Source organism: Typopeltis vanoorti, chromosome 16, assembly GCF_054136105.1.
Source record: "Typopeltis vanoorti isolate ZY-2024b chromosome 16, IOZ_Tvanoo_1.0, whole genome shotgun sequence".
Taxonomy (NCBI): domain Eukaryota; kingdom Metazoa; phylum Arthropoda; class Arachnida; order Uropygi; family Thelyphonidae; genus Typopeltis; species Typopeltis vanoorti.
In genome coordinates this window covers 48,772,071-48,790,620 of record NC_143564.1, presented here as the reverse complement: position 1 = coordinate 48,790,620, position 18,550 = coordinate 48,772,071, and the positions used below count along the sequence as shown (strand labels likewise).

Here is an 18,550-nt window from a genome sequence, read left to right as displayed (position 1 = left end):
ATATCTAAAAAATATGGTTAGATACACTTAACTTGAAAAATACTATCACAAACAGCACACAAAATTCATTGAAATCTACCAATTTTTTTAACATTACTTATGTCCACCTATGATGATATACATATTATGATAAACATTTCTGTTGATTATTTTATGAAGAGAGATGAGGGAAGATGCAAGCTTTTCATTACAAAAGGGGTACTACTGTTAAAAAAGTTTAAAAATCAATGACTTAAATAAAGATGTACATCATTACTTAAGTTAATGATATTTATGCTTGGATTAAGGCCATAAAAAATCTTCACATCCACTTCAATATTTATTTTGTAATTAAATTTTTTTTTTTAATTACAAAGCTATTTCTTGTGTTTTTCTGTATTTTATTATTTTTTGCAACTAAACAAATCTGCTAATGACTTGTATTTCCTATTTGAGAGTAGGTGAGGCTGTTTTATCCCTATTTAACTTCTGCAGATTGAACTGAAGTTGGAGATTGTGGAGATTGAACAGTTCAATCTCCACCAGAAGACAATCAGAGAAAGCTGACACAAGACTATCATTAATTATGAAGAGCATTTGATGAAGAGAGGCAGACAAGTGTTGCCATCTCATGGTCCTTAACATAGTCAATACTATTTGTTTGAAACAGTGTGGATCTACGGCCAATTTTCTTGAGTTTAAGGGATGAAAAACACCAGTTTCCAGGGGGTTTGTAGATTTATTTATTTTATTTATTCTGATTTTTTGTAGGAAATTTTTTCTGTTCTGTACCATTATAGTATTTCTTCATGGTTTGTAATGTAAAAGTTAATTACAGAGTAATTACATACAGTGAGGTGATCAAAGATACATGTTCTGCACAGGGAGAGGGATACCCAATCTTTGGCCCACAGGTGGCTTTGACAGTGCTCTTCCCTCTATAGTCAACACTCCATCCATCATGACCTTGCAGTAGCTGATCCAGAAGCCTTTTAATGATTACCATCAGGTAATCATCAGGAGACTCACTCATTATTCACAGTGATTTAGGCATGTACATGAAGATTCTCTTTCTTACTTGTAATACAAGAGGGATGCAGAAACTGAAGTCTCTGCTCTGAAGACTAAACATGGTAATGGCCACTTTAGCCCTTCAACAAAAACAAAGGCAGCCAGGTAGTTCAATGGATGATAAAATCCTATGTCACCTACAGGTCTAAATGGCATTTCTTCCAACTAGAGAATGTATGCTTTTGAAACTTTTGGTTAATTATTTAGTGAAATAATTTTCCTGCTTAGCTTCTGTTTCATATTTGTAGATCATCAAAAAACTTGATTCTCCTTGAGTATACTATCATCAGAAAGATTTATTTGATTATGTACAGTTAATTCTAAGTGTACATCTGGCAAAATTCCTGCTTCTTGCATATTTGTGATAGTTCTGGGAATCTTTGTATGTTCTTCTTTTAGAGATGATTTTGTTTCACATGCATCCTCATTGTATTCTCTATGCTTTTCAATGTGGTAGTTCTAAACAAAGACAAACACACAGACCATTTATTTGTAAAAAAATGAAATCCTCAAAGTCCCGAACAAGTGTAACTGTTTATATAAAAGCAAACAATGCACTACTTGCTGCATTCCATTATAAGTCAGCCAGTAACAGTGCTATTGCTACTTGATGAAAAATTACATTCCCTTTTTCCATTCTTATTACCAATGTTATGAAAAGAAGAATATGCTACTGGACACACAACATGACTTGGCTATTTTGTTAGGAAGAAATTTTCAAAACAGATTGGAAACTTATACATAGGAAAAAACCTTTATTAGCCATTAACCAAAAATGTAAAGACTGGAGATATACTCTGAGCATTTCTTCAATTCTGTCACCTTAGAAATCATTTATATTATTATTTACATATGATAAGTTTTTTTATTTGATTGTTCTTAATTTTAGTATTAAACTCCACACAAAGGTTGTAAATCCTATAGCAACATTAGTAATGTTAGGGACAAAAGTAAGTGTTCTACAAAAAATAATAAAAATTACATACATTAAATTTTATTATAGTTGTACTAAATAAAAATATTTTCAAATGAAATAATGTGGAAGCATTTAGGATTGCAGTGGAATATGAACTAGCAGTACCATCATTTCTATTTTAATGCATGTTTGTAATGTGCAAATTCGTTCATGTGCAACAGTTAAATAGTGAAGAAAATCCCTCATACATGATTAGTGTACAAGTGATTTCATAGCTCATATGTGTTTTTCACAAGGAGACTATGCTTTGTGCTGCCAAGCAATACCAAGTAAATGCGAAAAACATCCCCAGCTGAGCATAGTGACCAGTGGAGGTATATACAAAATGTGTGCGTGCATACAGCTCAATTTATCTCTTTCTTCCATCCTCTCACTACTGTTCTCCCAAGATTGTGTACCTATTTCATTAAAAGTGTTTAATACAGCATCTGAAGCATAAGTAAATGTCCTGGTTATAAGAATCCAAGTAATGAACAAAAATGGAAAACATTAAGTACTGAGGATAATATTCAAATAATAAAATATTCTGAAAGAAAAGAGAATATACGAGATCGACAGGCCTAAAGGAATCCACACTGCACACCATCAGAGACAACACTATGAAAATAAAGGAAACTTGTTCAGCAAGAACAACTGCAAGTTCTGTAAAGTTAAATAAAATAAGGCTAAAGAAATATAATATTTATTATAGTAGTACTGAATTTATTTATTAGGAATTAAAGATGTTAACCTCTGGTTAACCACTGTACCCGCCTGGACATATATATACATCTACAATTACATGGATGCAAAGTATCCATTGAAGTCAATATAACCACTGGATATTAGAATAAATGATATGGATATGAAATTATATTTTTGATATAATAATCTATCTGCAGGGTGCTTAAGGGTCAAAGCTGTATAACTGAGAGGAGACCTCCACATAGCCTTTAAAGGAATGCAGAGAACCCACCAGGGCTTCTGAAATAATGTCCAATCCTCACCTTCTCGTGGTGCACCCTGTTGGGTATCTACCTGGATACTGAGAATGACGAGGATGGGCTGGCAATCTGGGATTTAGCCGACCAAATTGTATTGTTATTGGTTAAACCAAAATAAAAAATGATGGTACAACATGACAAAATTTCATGCCACCTGAGGCGTCGCCCACTTAAACAAGGCCCCTGTTGTTTTTTCCAGGGAACCAGGGCGAACAGCGAAAAGTCAGCTACTGGAACAAATCTAAAAACACACCCCAACTCAACATCACCAGAGTTAAAGATCGGTACCATCAACATAAGAAGCCAGAATGGCAAAGAAATGGAGCTGGCTGAGGAATTAGATAAGTACCAGATCGACATAATAGGACTGACTGAAACAAAAAAGACACAAACTGGTGAGATCTTTCTGAGCAATAAATACAAAATGTTATATTCAGGCAATGACAATCAAGGAAAAGAAGGAGTAGCCATAGTATTCAACACTAAATATGAGGCTAATCTTCTTGAATAGCAGGCAGTCTGAAGTAGAGTAATGTGGGCAAATATGAGAATGGGGAACTGGACAATGAGACTTATTTGTGCCTATGGTCCCACAGAAGGTTCCACTAAGGTAGAAGTGGAGCAATTTTTGAGACTTTAGAAAAAGCAACTGACAGAATAAAAATGAAAAGTTGGCCCTTGTTGGGGATCTAAATAGCAGAGTAGGAAATGATTGTGGGACATACAAAAATATTTTGGGAAAATTTGGAAAAAAGAGCAAAGCTAATAATAATGACAAATACTTGTTGGATTTCTGCTTAGGACATGGAATGGTTATTACTAACACCATGTTCCAACATAAAAATGTGCACAAATTCACATGGAGAGAAGAGGCAAGGAATAAGAAAATTTTCATTGACTATGTTATTGTTGATAGTGATGTTTTTTTCCTGGTGCAGGACACTAGAGTTAGTCTTGAGCAGGATAAAATTGAATTTCCTATTGAAAAGAATAACATGTAAGAAAGTTTTAAAGTGAATAAAAGTTGAGCAGCTCTCAGATGTGAACTGTAGACTAACATATACAAAGATTATTGAAGAAAAAATGAAAAGGTTTGAGAACAGGAACCAAACCTTGGAGATTCAGTGGCAAGCCTTGAAGAAAACACTGATTGATTCAGCCAGAGAAGCATGTGGTGAGGTTGTCTGCAAGGATAGAAAAATCAGGACTCCATGGTGGACACAGGAAGTTAAAGAGACAGTGAAGGAAAAGAAGAAATCATACCAAAGTTCCTGGCAAATAAGTCAGCTTTTGCTCTTAGAGAATACAGAGACAAATGTAAGAAAGCAAAACACTGTGTAAAACTAGCTAAACAAAAGTCATGGGAGGACTTTGGCAAGAATATAGAAAATAATTATCAAGAAGGTGGTAAGATATTCTGGAGGTTGCTGAAGAAGCTCAGAAATGGAGGAAAGAGTGCTGTAAAAGGAGTTAGAGATGATAAAGGTAATATGAAAACGGTAGAAAAAGATATCCATGAAGTATGGAGTAATTACTTCGAAAAATTGCTAAATGAAACAAGCAGTGATAGCACAGTGGTAAAAAACACTCAACAGGCATACATATCCATACTTGAAGTAGAAAAAGCCATGAAAGGCTTGAAATATGGAAAGTCAGCAGGAGTAAATGATATTCGACTAGAAATGCTGAAGTATGGTGGTATAAAAGTCTTACAGTGGTTGCACAGCATAGTTCAGAAAGCCTGGACAGAGGGACGAATTCCTGATGATTGGAGTAGAGCTCTAATAGTGCCCATATATAAAAGAGGAAATAAAACTGAATGTGAGATTTACAGAGGTATTTCCCTACTGAGTGTTCCTGTCATGATCTATGCAAGTATACTTGAGAAATGGTTGAGAATTGTGGAAGAAAAGCTTGGTGAAGAACAAGCTGGATTCAGGCCAAATAGAGGCTGTTTGGATCAGATCTTCACTTTACGACAAATAGTCGAGAAAGCATGGGAATATAACAAAAATCTGTATTTAAGTTTCGTTGATCTGGAAAAGGCATATGACAAGGTGCCAAGAGAGAAGCTATTCAATACGCTGCAGTTATATGGTGTCAATGGGGCATTATATCAAGCAATACTTAGTCTGTATTTGAGTTGTAAGTCGGCAGTTAGAATTGAAGGATGTACAGGAAGATGATTTAATGTTAAATCTGGTGTGAGACAAGGATGTACATTATCCTTGTCTCACACGGATAATGTACACATATTATTGAATTAATGAATAACAGATATCCCCTCTGTTATTCATTATCTATATGGATCACATTATGAAGGAAAGTAGTATTAAACATGATATCAAAATTGGAGATGTTAATGTCAGCTCTTTGCTTTATGCGGACGATGCTATACTTCTGAATAAATCCGAAACAAGTTCGCAAGATTCCCTGACTAAATTGAATAACTGTTGTAATAGATATGGTATGAAGGTCAGCATTAAAAAGATAAAGACAATGAAAATAGGTAGAATTGTTGAAAATGTCAACTATGTTGTGAACGGGGAACCTGTGGAACAAGTAAAACATTTCAGCTACTTAGGCACAATTTTTAGTAAAGATGGTAAATTAAATATGGAAATAGACAACAGAATCAATAAAGCTGGTATGGTAGGAAGTCAATTGAATAAATTTATATGGAATAAGAGAGAAATTACTCAAGACACTAAATTAACTATATACAAGACAGTGTTCAAATCAGTTTTAACTTATGGATCTGAGAGCTGGATCAGAAGTAAAACACTTGACCAAAGACTAAAGACTGCAGATAATGAGAGTCCTGAGAAAGATTAGAGACATGAACAGATGGCATCAATGGCAATATCATATTAAAAACGAGGATATTAGGAAAGAACTTGACATTGTCAGCATCCAGGAATGCGTTAGCAGAGCTAATCTCAGGTGGTATGGTCACTTAAACAGAATGGGCGAGGAAAGATTAGCAAAACAAGTGTTCTCTGCCAGGTTGGCAGGAAAATGACCCAGAGGAAGACCAAGATATAGGTGGATTGATATGGTACAATGTGCCTCAGATGATAGAAATATAAGCTCTGATAATGATAATATTGGAATCTTGAAAAATAATAGACTGATTTGGAGGAAAATTGTAGATAGGAAGTTAGTAATAATGTAAATTTTTCATGTAAGACTATCATATCCTGTACACCTCTTGAGGATACATGTCAGGAATTTGATGATGATGATCTATCTGGCTGGCTGGGTGGTTGGTTAAAAGTGTAGCAGCATTTTTTTTATTTAATTAATTTTATGTTTTTTTTTTTAGTGTACAGTATAACTTAAAAGACTGTACAGGTTTTGGGTGTTCTGCCCCTAACCTTATTTTTTCCAGAAGCCCCATTATTTTTATTGCACAAAATTCTATAATGCAGTGATGATTTTTAGGAAGAACACACAAACTGCATTATAGAAGAAACAATGCTTAAACAATACATTTTGTTTAATACCTTACACTTTCATAGGTGAGGCAAATCACATTTGCAAATTTCAGCATAATTTTGCATATATCTAAAAATATATGGAACATTATTTTGAATTAATATTAAAATTAATATTTGAATCAATCAGAACAAGAGAATAAATTTACCACATAAGTAAAAATTCTTTAATATTTGTATTGTTGTCTGGTTAGAATTCATTAAAAAGATACAGAAGACAACAGTTTAAGTAACAGAATGTGTGAACTTAGCAACTGCTCATAAATTATGATAATTATTACGTGCTTTTTTTTTTTTTTACATTTGTTTCAAACTATAATTTCTAGAGCATTAATTTTATATAAATAGAAGAATAGAGGGGGGGATGTAAAAAAACATTACGTACTTTGTTGGTTTTGGTTGGCTTCTTTTCTCTTTTGGTTGTTCTTCCTGTTCTTTCTTAAATATTCTAGGAATAATATCTGGAAAAGGATTAAAAAGGACCTACAAAATCATAGATGATCAAAAGAAAGTTTTATTATGATCAAAATAAAGAAATAAATATAAAATAAATAAACTTGAACATTTTATTTCAAAATCCTAGTACACTAAATCCTTATAATCAATAGTCCATGTACATATGCTGTTGATTATGAGGATTAATCTAGATGAAACAAACTTTAACTTAGATGGTGTTATTGTTCACACCCTGCTTATAAATGATATAATAATTTATCACAGGATAATCAAAATTTAGCAGAACACATAAAAGTATCTCCATGTATAATGCTATATATTATGGAAAGGGTCATCATAATGCATAGAATTCTACATAAGGATATGTGCTTTGCATTACAGGATACTAAGGCAAGTGATGTGAAGTCATTAGCCTCTATATACAAGTTGCCCAGTCCTGAAATTACTCAGGCACAAACTTTATTTGCTTACACCTGGATAAAGGATTAAACCAAGAATATAACTTCTTGGTATCTTTAATTTATAGTATAACCAAGTGAAAAACTAACAACATAATATTAATTATTGTCCTTCTCAAACTAAGCCTCACAACAAGCTCAACTTTTCTGCGTTTTATCCTTCATAACCTGATGATGATTTATCAGAAACTGCCAGCACATGTATTACAGATTTTCAGAGTTTCTAGTTTTAATTTTTGTTCTTTCTCTGTACTTTGCTATATTATATTCTTGCTTTTTCATATGAATGTATTAGTTTTGTACATTTCCCATTTTCTAAACTTTATACTGTCTTGGCCTCATCATTGTGTTTAGTATTGAATATATATTAAAATATAAAACTTCTCATGTAAAAAACTTAAAAGTGCATCAGATAGGTCATCATGAAAGAAGTATGCTTTTTTTGGAAATATGATATTTAATAACAAAATTTAATTAGCTAATGTAGCCATTTAATCTGAAGTCTCTAGGGTAGATTTAATCACCAAACCATCCTTTGTCAATAATGTCAATAATTCTATGGATACAAAGTATCCATTGAAGTTATGCTTATATTTTTTGATATATTTTATCTATGTGGCCATTTGGGTGGTTAAAAGGGATCAGCTCCTTATACATGCTTAGACCTTTTCTTCTGTTACTGTTTATTCTTGGTGCTACATAATTTAAAATTTTTGAAAATTATTTCCATTAAAATAAAATTTAACTAATAACTATATGTGCGGTGTATTTGAGCCATTTCGAATTTCTGTTTTATTAGTAACACACTATTTTCTTTAAGAAAGATACATATGTATATACTTTAAATAAGAACTTAAAATAAAATTAAAAAAATATTCCATTAAAATTAAAGAGTTTTATTCAATGATTTTTGTATATTTTGTTTTAAAATAACTTATTGTTTGTATCAAGTTTTCACATCTGGAACTATTCTTCTATTTTTTCATATGCACTGTGTTCTTTTTTTACACATTTTTTTCTGGAACTAATTTACCATATAAATAGAGAATTGGGTGTATGTAAATACTGTATGATACTCCTGGCATGCAGTGAAATGCATACCAGGAGGGAAGCCCATCGAATGGCAGACATTGGAGGAAGTAGCCACAGCATTAGATGAAGACAGGATGGCAAATGTTGTAGGAAGCAACAGCGCATGGCGCTGTTGCTTCCGTCTTTAGACAAAACTAAAAGCATGGTTCACAAAGTTGTAAGGCAAATTCTGCAATGTTATCCTTACAAGATGTCCCAATTTCATTATTTGCTTAATCCTGACTGGAGTGTATGAGAACGCATTTGCCCTTCAGTTTCTTGCTCAGACTGAATTGGCAAATGACTGGCCATAGAACATTTTCTGGACTGACGAAACTCGCTTCCACCTAGACAGTGTGCTATGAATATGTACAACTGCAAACTCACACGTCATGCGACAGATTCTGCTTCATTCCCCGAAGGCCACATTTGGTGTTGTTTTACAACAGAATTCATTATCAGATCTTTCCTTATCAAGGAGCTCAGTCCTGCTGGTCTCATTACTTGCACTGCTAATGGCCAGTAATATGCATATTTCTTAGCCAATCAGGTGATTCCAGCGCTTCAACAGTGCCTAGATTTAACAGTTTTTATTCAGGATGGTGTCCCTCCTCACATTGTCATCCCCTGTCAAGCGGTTACTTCAGACACATTTTACTGAGGACAGGATCATCAGCCACAATTTTCATACAATGTGGTCAGTGTGCTCATTAGATCTGAACTCCTGTGACTTTTGGCTGTGGGGACATTTCAAAGACATTGTCAGTTGTGGACACATAGCCAACTTAGTGGACCTCATTACATGCTATATCCACAACATTTCAAGTGAAACTTTTCGTTCTGTGGCTAAGCATGCGTTTTGTGATTTCAATACATTGTCGACAATGGAGGATAGCATATTGAACATGCTGTTGTGTAACCACACAATGTGCCATGCATACCCTATGTTTTGTGACATTTTCAATTACCCACTATGGTATTGCAGTACCATGTATTGCTCTAGCAGCAACTTTTAGAACTAATGTTGGTTTTTGTACAAAATGAAATTCCACTGCTACACATATCATCATCATGTGTGCAGCAATGCACACATCATCATGTTAAATATTAAATCATTCCGCTGAGTAGTTACCCAGTTACAATCTTTCGAAATGTAAACTTTAATTATAAATAATCACCCTGTATGTAAATATATCATTATTCCTTCTAGATGGCTATCTAGAAAGCCTGGAAGCCTCACATACAATGATAAGGTCACCATCCAAAGTAAATGAATCACAAGGCAGTTTATATAAGGAATAACAACAACAACAAAAAAAAAAAATAAATAAATAAATAAATAAAAAAAAAAAACTTGTTGGGAATCAACTCTACCAAAGAACAAAGACAAAATGGTGGTGAGAATAAGCATGTTACAAAATTTTGGCAGTGCAAAAAATCAATGTAGTGAGTAGTATAGATTTATAAGAGATGGTTTGTTACCATAAGTGAAATATGTATGTATGAGTGTGTGGGGGGGGGGGGGGGCTCAGACGTGAGGAATGGTAGCTGGGTGTGGGGGAATATGGGATAAACGGCAATAAAGATGAGTGGACAGCTGAAATGTTGCACAGGTAAGACTAAATAATGACACAAACATTGATAGCTAAGCTTATTAATTCCATGGGAATCAAACTGGTGCATTGATTATATTTATTCACCCAAATTGTTGGAATAAGTAAAGCATAATAAGAACAGAAATAGAAGAGTATAATATTTTTGAGGAGGACAGGAAATGCAAGAAAGGCAAGGATGTGCCTCTGATGACAGCAGAGGAATTATGCCTAGACAGTGGAGATGCAGAGGGAAGTAGTGTGTGGTTTTGAGGGAGTGTGTGCGTCTCCCTAGAGCAATTGGAAGAATAATGGAACACTGCACCATTCGACTAGAAAACAGCTCAGTTCGATTCTCCTCATGACAAGAGAATCTTCATCCACTCTCCAGCCAAAAGGCTGTGGGTTCGAATCCCGGCGTTGGCATGGATGTTTGCAATTGTTTGTGAAAATACTAATGATGATGGCCGACAGTAGATGGCGTTGGTGTAGAGGATGAAGGTAGTTGTGGTTGGTGGAGACGGAGAGTTGTAGAGTAGGGGTGCCCTCCCTCTATAAGTCTTTGGGCTCCCTGGGGGTGTTACATAATAATAATGGTGTGTGGCAGAGGTTTACGGGATGAGATATATAGTTGGATGTTACTATTTTGCTGGAGGATGGAGACTAAGAAATTACACATAAACTGCAAACAAGACAAGGATAATGTTCATGTGCGATTTCATTTTATGGCAATACAGACTAGAATGAAGAAACAGATTCTGGGAATAGGCAAAATAAATTTCTGACGGGACAACTATCTTTAGTAACATGTAAAGAAAAGCAGACTAGGATTGAAAGTCTTAGAAATTATTGTATCATATCATCACAGGATATGATTCTGAATGGGGTCTCTCTCTCTCTCTCCAGATGGCAGGAGTGACAAGAAAGTGATCAAGGGTGCTGGTGAGCTATACAAAGACATGAAAACAGTTCAGAGGTATAGCTCACGTGCACACTGATCAGGACATGTTTATTATTATTATTACTATTATTACGGGCAACTCCAGGGAGTCATTAGACTCATCGAGGGAGGCCCCAAATCATATTCATCACAACTATTTGACATTCATACAGTATCTATCATACCTCGCCTTAAACTCATTCACTGTCACAGCATCCACCACAGACTCAGGGAGCGCATTCCACTCATTCACTACTCTAAAAGTAAAGAACCCAGCTCTAACACCTTTACTAACCACACTTTTGCCCAGTTTCCATGGATGTCCCCTAGTCCTCCCACAACCAGCCCTGTTCTCAAAAATATCTTCTGAATTAATTTTATAGAAACCCTTCAGTAATTTGAATGTCTCAATCATATCTCCCCTCCTCCGCCTATCAACCAATTTTTGCAACCCACAAATCCTCAACCTGTTCTCATACGGTTCATTCCACAGACCTGCTATCATCTTGGTCACTTGCCTCTGGATCCTCTCCACCTCCTCCCCATCAAGAAGAAACCTAGGTGACCAAATCTGAGCACAGTAGTCCAGATTGGGTCTTATCAAGGCTCGATACAGAGGAACAATAACCTGCTTGTCTCTGCTTGTCAACGTATTCTTCAGCAACCAAGTGATTTGATGAGCTGTTTTGGTCACTTTTGCAATGTGTCCCCTAAATTTCAATTCCTTATCCACCAACACTCCTAAATCTCGTGCCTCATCAATTTCCTGGAGCAAGGTTCCACCAATGCAGTATTCCACCAATGTTTAACAGTTAAAATGTCTGAATGTAATCCAAAGGTCAATAGGCAAAATAATGTAGGTGAAAAATAGATGAATACAGAGATAAGTATGCAATATCTGGCTCAAGATTTCCTTCCTTCACTTTACAGCTTTCATTTTCTGATTTTATTACTCTCCTAATTCAGATAACTATGTTGTCTTTTTTGACTACTTATCTTTAAGACTTGATTTATTACAGTCTAATTACTGAAATTGTCAGATTACCTTCTCAGTAAACTTTAATGTTCATAACACAAACAGCCTCCTCTCTCAAGCCAAATCATTCACTATCAGACATGATCTAACACAAATAGTAAACCTATCAATACCAGAATACCAGACAATTATCATCATTGATCTAACATAATGATCTTGATTTCCTCCCAGCCACTCTCAACCATACTACATGGCACTACAGCAATGCCAACTGTGATGAGATCCAGAATCTTTATGCCTTGTTACTTTTTTTTTTGGAAGAGAAGCTTGGTGAAGAACGAGCTGGATTCAGGCCAAATAAAGGCTGTCAAGATCAGATCTTCACTTTACGAAAAACAGTTGAGAAAGCATAGGAATATAACAGAGATTTGTATTTAAGTTTTGAAGACCTGGAAAAAGCATATGACGAGATGCCAAGAGAGAAGTTATTCAAAACATTACAGTTGTATGGTGCCAGTGGAGCAGTATATCAAGCATTACTTAGTCTTTATTTGAGTTGTAAGTCAGCAGTTAAAATTGAAAGAAGTACAGGAAGATGATTCAATGTGAAATCTGGTGTCAAACAAGGATGTACATTGTTTATTCATTATCTATATGGATCACATTATGAAGGAAAGTGGTGTTAAACCTGATATCAAAATTGGAGATGTTCATCTCAGTTCTTTGCTTTATGCAGACGATGTTATACAGCAATCCCTCAATTAGTGCGCCTAATGCGTTCTTTAAAATAGGCACACTGATCGAAAACACACTAATCGAGTATAATAGCCTATGGAAAAAAGTATAACTCATTCACCAAATTTCTTTTTTTACCCTTGATTTTTTTCTTTTTATAAAAGAATTAGGGTATGTCTCAGGGCCTAGTTAAAGGAAAACTATGAAGCTGAAAGACTATAAAACATATTCAAAATATAAATCTATTATTCTGGTAGGCATTCTGTTTCTTGCTTTCATACAACTGCCTCTTCTGCAAATTTTCCTGCTTCTCTCTTCACAAGGGCCAGTCTCTAGGTATTGCTATTTAAAAGTATCGGTTGCACAAAAAATATTTTAAATTTGTTTCTGTGAAATCTTTTTGGACTTGTCAGTGATTAAATGTTCTTCATATTCTTCAGGATCATCCCACTGTACATCTAAATTTAGCAGGTCGGAATCACTTAATTTCTTAGAAAGAGATTTAATTAACTTAGATTTATTTGAAAAGCCTCTAAAATCATTTGCATAATGTGGAAGAATATGCTTCCAAATGCATATTGCTAGCATAATTTCATTCGACTTTGCGACTTTATAACCAGGCTAAGATATCTCTGATTTAGCCAGAAAAGTCTTGGAAGGCATTGGCTTCCAAAAAAAGACCAGTTTCATTGACATTAAATATTAGTTGGTCACAATAGCCCCACTTCTTATACAATTTTCTTCAAATTTCTGGATAATTTGTGGCCACCTCCTTATCAGCACTTGCAGCTTCGCCTGTGATTAGAACATTATGTAGGCTATTTCTCAAACCACCCAGCACTAACGTGGAATTCTTCTTTTCCATCATTGATATCCCTTTCTTTCAAAATTGCAAAGAAACTTAATGCTTTTGATTTAATAAGGTCAGTTCTTAGCATGATCCATTTATAGTTATAATCTTCGATCTGTGTACAAAGAAATCTCTCTAATTCAATCATTATAATACTTTGTATTCAGCAGCTTTGCTTAAAATTGCTCTTATAGTTGATTCACCCATTTTTGTGTTCTTATCTTATCTTTGCTCTGGACTCACCTTGTTCACTTTCTTTATTATTTAAAGTTTTTCTTCCAATGAGATTACTTTTCAAATCATTTTCACACTTTCACTTTTTTTCTCACTAATTCTTTTACTCATAATGAAAGTTGGGAAAATACTTTAAAATAAAAAAAAATGTAAGGAAACTAATTGCAAACGAGGTATGAGATATGATCAGGAAAATGCTATGCAATTAGCAGATGACATTAATTTTTTTATTATTATTCTTATGGGCAACTCCAAAGAGTCCTTAGGCTCATCGAGGGAGGCCCAACATCATGTCAAGAACAACTATTCAACATTCACACAGTATCTATCATACTTCACCTTGAACTCATTTACAGTCATGGTACCCACAACAGACTCTGGCAGCTTATTCCACTCATTCACCACTCTCCAAGTAAAAAACCTAGCTCTAACACCCTTGCTAACCACACTCTTACCAAGCTTCCATGGATGGCACCTAGTCCTCCCACTACCAGTCCTATTTTCAAAAATATCTTCTGAATTAATCTTATAGAAACTCATCAGTAATTTGAACGTCTTAATCATTTACCCCTTTTCCGCCTATCAACCAATTTCTGCAGCCCACAAATCTTCAACTGTTCTCATAAGGTTCATTCCATAGACCTGCTATCATCTTGGTCACTCTCTGAATCCTCTCCACCTCCTCCCCATCAAGAAGAAACCCTGGCACCCATATCTAGCCACAGTCGTCTAGATTGGGTCTTATCAAGGCTCGATACAGAGGAACAATAACTTGTTTGTCTCTGCTCGTTAAAGTGTTTTTCAGCAATCAAGTGATTAGATGAGCTGATTTTGCCACTTTTGTGATGTGTCCCCTAAACTTCAACTCCCTATTCACCAATACTCCCAAATCCCTGGCCTCGTCAATCTCCTGGAGTACAGTTCCACCAATGTGATATACTGCTGCTAATCTTTTTACCCCAAAATGCAAAACCTTACATTTTTTCACATTAAATTGACATCCATTCTCCTTAGCCCAGTCCTCCAAACTATCCAAATCATCCTGCAAAATTCTGACATCCTGAGCCTTCACTATTGCTCTACCCAACTTTGCATCATCCGCAAACAAATGCACAGTTCCTCTCAGATCCTTCCCTATATCGTTAATGAACATATTAAACAGTATTGGTCCAAGAACAGAACCCGGTGGGACTCCACTAGTCTCACAGGTCGTCTTTTGGACTCTACTCCTGAATAAACCACTTTCTGATATCTCTCCATCAACCATCCTCCTATCCATCCCACCAACGCTATATCCATTCTCATGTGCTGCAGTTTACTGATTAGAATTCCATGTGGTATCCTGTCAAAAGCCTTAGCAAGGTCCAGTATAATCAGTGTAAACCCGTTACCCTTATCCAGTTCAGCCATCACTGTGTTATAAAACGTGAGCAAGTTACTGAGGCATAATCTACCCTTCACAAAACCATGCTGTCCCCAATACAGTATCCCATTTTCATCTATCCAATCTTGTATTTTCCTCTTGACTATTTATTCCAAGACCTTGACAACAATTCCTGATATGCTGATCGGCAGGTAATTTTTAACAGCGGTCTTGGAACCTCCTTTATGCAGTGGAACTATTTTCCCCTCTTTCCACCCACTTGGAACTAACTCAGACGCGAGACTCAAATTAAACAAAATGGTCAAGGGCACTGACAATTCTTTAGCCGCTTCTCGTATGACATGAACTGGTATACCATCCATTCCCGTAGATGAATTGACATTGAGGTTTTGTAATAGACTATTCACCCCCCCTTCATTCACCACAATTCCTGTATAAGCTGTTGGTTCTTCCATTTCTGCAATGTCACCACCTGGATGATATACTCTTGCAAAGTGCTTGCTCAGTAATTGTACTATATTAACTTATTCGGTTACCTCCCTACTATCGGCATTCTTTAAAATCAATCTGCCGTATACATTTTTTCTTTTACTTGCAACATATCGAAAAAAAACTGCTTGGGATTCTCTTTATACAGTTCATGTGCCTGCAGGTCACCTTTCTCCTTAAATTCCCTCCACAGTTGTTTCTTTTTTTGCAGCTCAAGCTTATTCATCCATTTGATTCAGGTGTTATTCATCCATTTAATCCATACTTGATTTATTATTTGGACTCTAGGTATACAATCTGCCATTGCCTCCTGCAAACACTTCTTAACCGCCTCCCATGCACTATCAACATCCAGCCCTTGCAGTTTTACATGCCATGGGACTGAACCAATCAAACTCCTAAGCTTGTCATACTTACCAGCCCAATAATTCCACATGTTCACTTCTATTCTCCTTGGCTGTAGCTCATCAGCTATCATCAATAACACTCCTCCCCCCATTTTATTCTCCCTGTCACTCCTGAACACACCATACCTCTCACATTCAATCCCACTAGCTATATCATCTTTTGTCAGCCATGTTTCACTAATGCCAATAACCTGTGGCCTGGAAGTGCCAACCAAAGCCAAAAATTCTTCCTTCTTGTTTCTAATATTTATGGCATTAGTATACATGAATTGCAGAAGCCCATTAGTCCCATCCCTACTTTGAGGCCTTATACTAACTATCCCTTTCTGATTTGCTGTCCTTCTTCCTCGCTTGGGCATATTATACTCATTCATACACTCAACTGCCTCCCTAAGGTCTGCATATCTACTCCCCCCCCCCCTTTAATAAATCTAGTTTCCCTGATTCTGCACATCCACTTCATTCAGCAACACTTTTTCAAGTCTCCTTACACCGAATCCATTCAAGTGCAAACCATCCATCTTATATAAATCCTTTCGCCCATCGAACTTGCTTCACACGTTCACAAATTCCACACTACTCATCCTGCATAACCCGTGCATAAAGTCATTTGCAATTATGGCCCTCCTAAACTCCTCACTGTCATACACCAGTAACAGACTAACCATCCTAACTCTCTCACTCTTCTCTTTTGCTACCTCAAACAATTCCTTCAGGTCCTCTATCATAGCCATTTTATCTCCTTTCAAATCATTCATACCTGCCACCACTATCATTTCTTTCACCCATTGCTTTTGCTCCCTAATAGACTCATTACATCCTTAATGGTCGATTTTGGCGGTAAAAATTTGGAACATAATATACATAGCACGCATGGAAGTAGTGTAGTATGCCATTAAAAATAACTTTGTAAAATGTTTTAAATCAGTAACTAAATTATTTCATCCTGGTGAGTGATTGTTTAAAATAGTTAGCCATAAAAAATGTATAGATAAAAATTTTTAAAATGTATATAGGCTCACTAATCGAATTTGGGTATTGAAAAAAAAATAAGGCACTAATCGGGGGTGCATTAATTGAGGGATAACTGTACTTCTAAATAAATCCGCTACAAGTCTGCATGATTCCCTGACTAAATTGAATAACTGTTGTAATAGATGTGGTATGAAGGTCAGCAATAACAAGACAAAGACAATGAAAATAGGCAGAATGAGTGAAAATATCAACTGCACTGTGAATGGAGAACCTATAGAACAAGTAAAACATTTCAGCTACTTATGCATGATTTTTAGTGAAGATGGTAAATTAAATATGGAAATGGACAACACAGTCAACAAAGCTGATATGGTAGGAAGTCAACTGAATAAATTCATGTGGAATAAGAGAGAAATTAGTCAAAACACTAAATTAGCTGTATACAAGACAGTGTTGAAACCAATTTTAACTTATGGATCTGAGAGGTGGGTCAGAAGTAAAACACTTGACCAAAGACAAGAGACCACAGATATGAGAGTCCTGAGAAAGATTAGGGGAATGAACAGATGGCATCAATGGCAATATCATATTAAAAACGAGGATATTAGGAAAGAACTTGATATTGTTGGCATCCCAGAAACGTGTTAGCAGAGTTAATCTCAGGCGGTATGGTCACTTGAACAGAATGGTAGAGGAAAGATTAGGAAAACATGTTCTCTGCCAGGTTGGCAGGAAAAACACCCAGAGGAAGATCAAGATATAGGTGGATTGATACAGCAAAAAGTGCCTTAGAAGATAGATCTAACAATGTTGGAGTCTTGACAGGTAATAGATTGATTTGGAGAAAAATTGTAGATAGGAAGTTAGTAATGATGTAAATTTTTCATGTAGTACTACCATATCCTGTACATCCCTTGAGGGTACATGTCAGGAATTTGATGATGTTAATAGATTACTTCTGTCTCATTAACCATATACCAACATATGGCACTATTGTGTTATAGGTCTTATGGGTGGGGTCAATATTAACCTTCCGCTGGTGAGGTGGATAAATGTAACAAAAGTGGTAAAGTGGGATCCTCAATATTAGATTACGTATTGTTTAAGTGTCCTGTAATTTTACAGAATAAAAATGCTAATTCACAAAATTAACTCATGGTTACTTACTAATTCTAAATCAATTTCACAATTGTAACTCATCTGGTAAAAAAAAAAAAGATATTATTCTCAAAATACCCTCTAAATATTTACGAAAACACATTTGCTTATGGTTGGTATGTAAAAATATAGAAGACACAGCAGTAACAATATTTTAGTAGAATATACATGAGAACAACTTACGTTAAGGGGGTGCTTAAGGGTCAAAGCTGTATAACTGAGAGGAGACCTCCACATAGCCTTTAAAGGAATGCGGAGAACCGACCAGGGCTTCTGACCTAATGCCCAATCCTCACCTTCTCGTGGTGCACCCTGTTGG

At 35.6% G+C, this 18,550-nt stretch overlaps 1 protein-coding gene across 1 annotated transcript in view; it reads right to left on the bottom strand.

Moving 5' to 3' along the window:
- LOC150098009 (spliceosome-associated protein CWC27 homolog) overlaps positions 1 to 18,550 on the bottom strand; it is a 243,340-nt gene that overhangs the window by 125,316 nt on the left and 99,474 nt on the right. Inside the window, exon 5 of the mRNA XM_090406212.1 lies at positions 6,892 to 6,989. Coding sequence (XP_090262338.1) covers positions 6,892 to 6,989 — 98 coding nt within the window. The remainder of the gene's footprint in view (positions 1 to 6,891; positions 6,990 to 18,550) is intronic.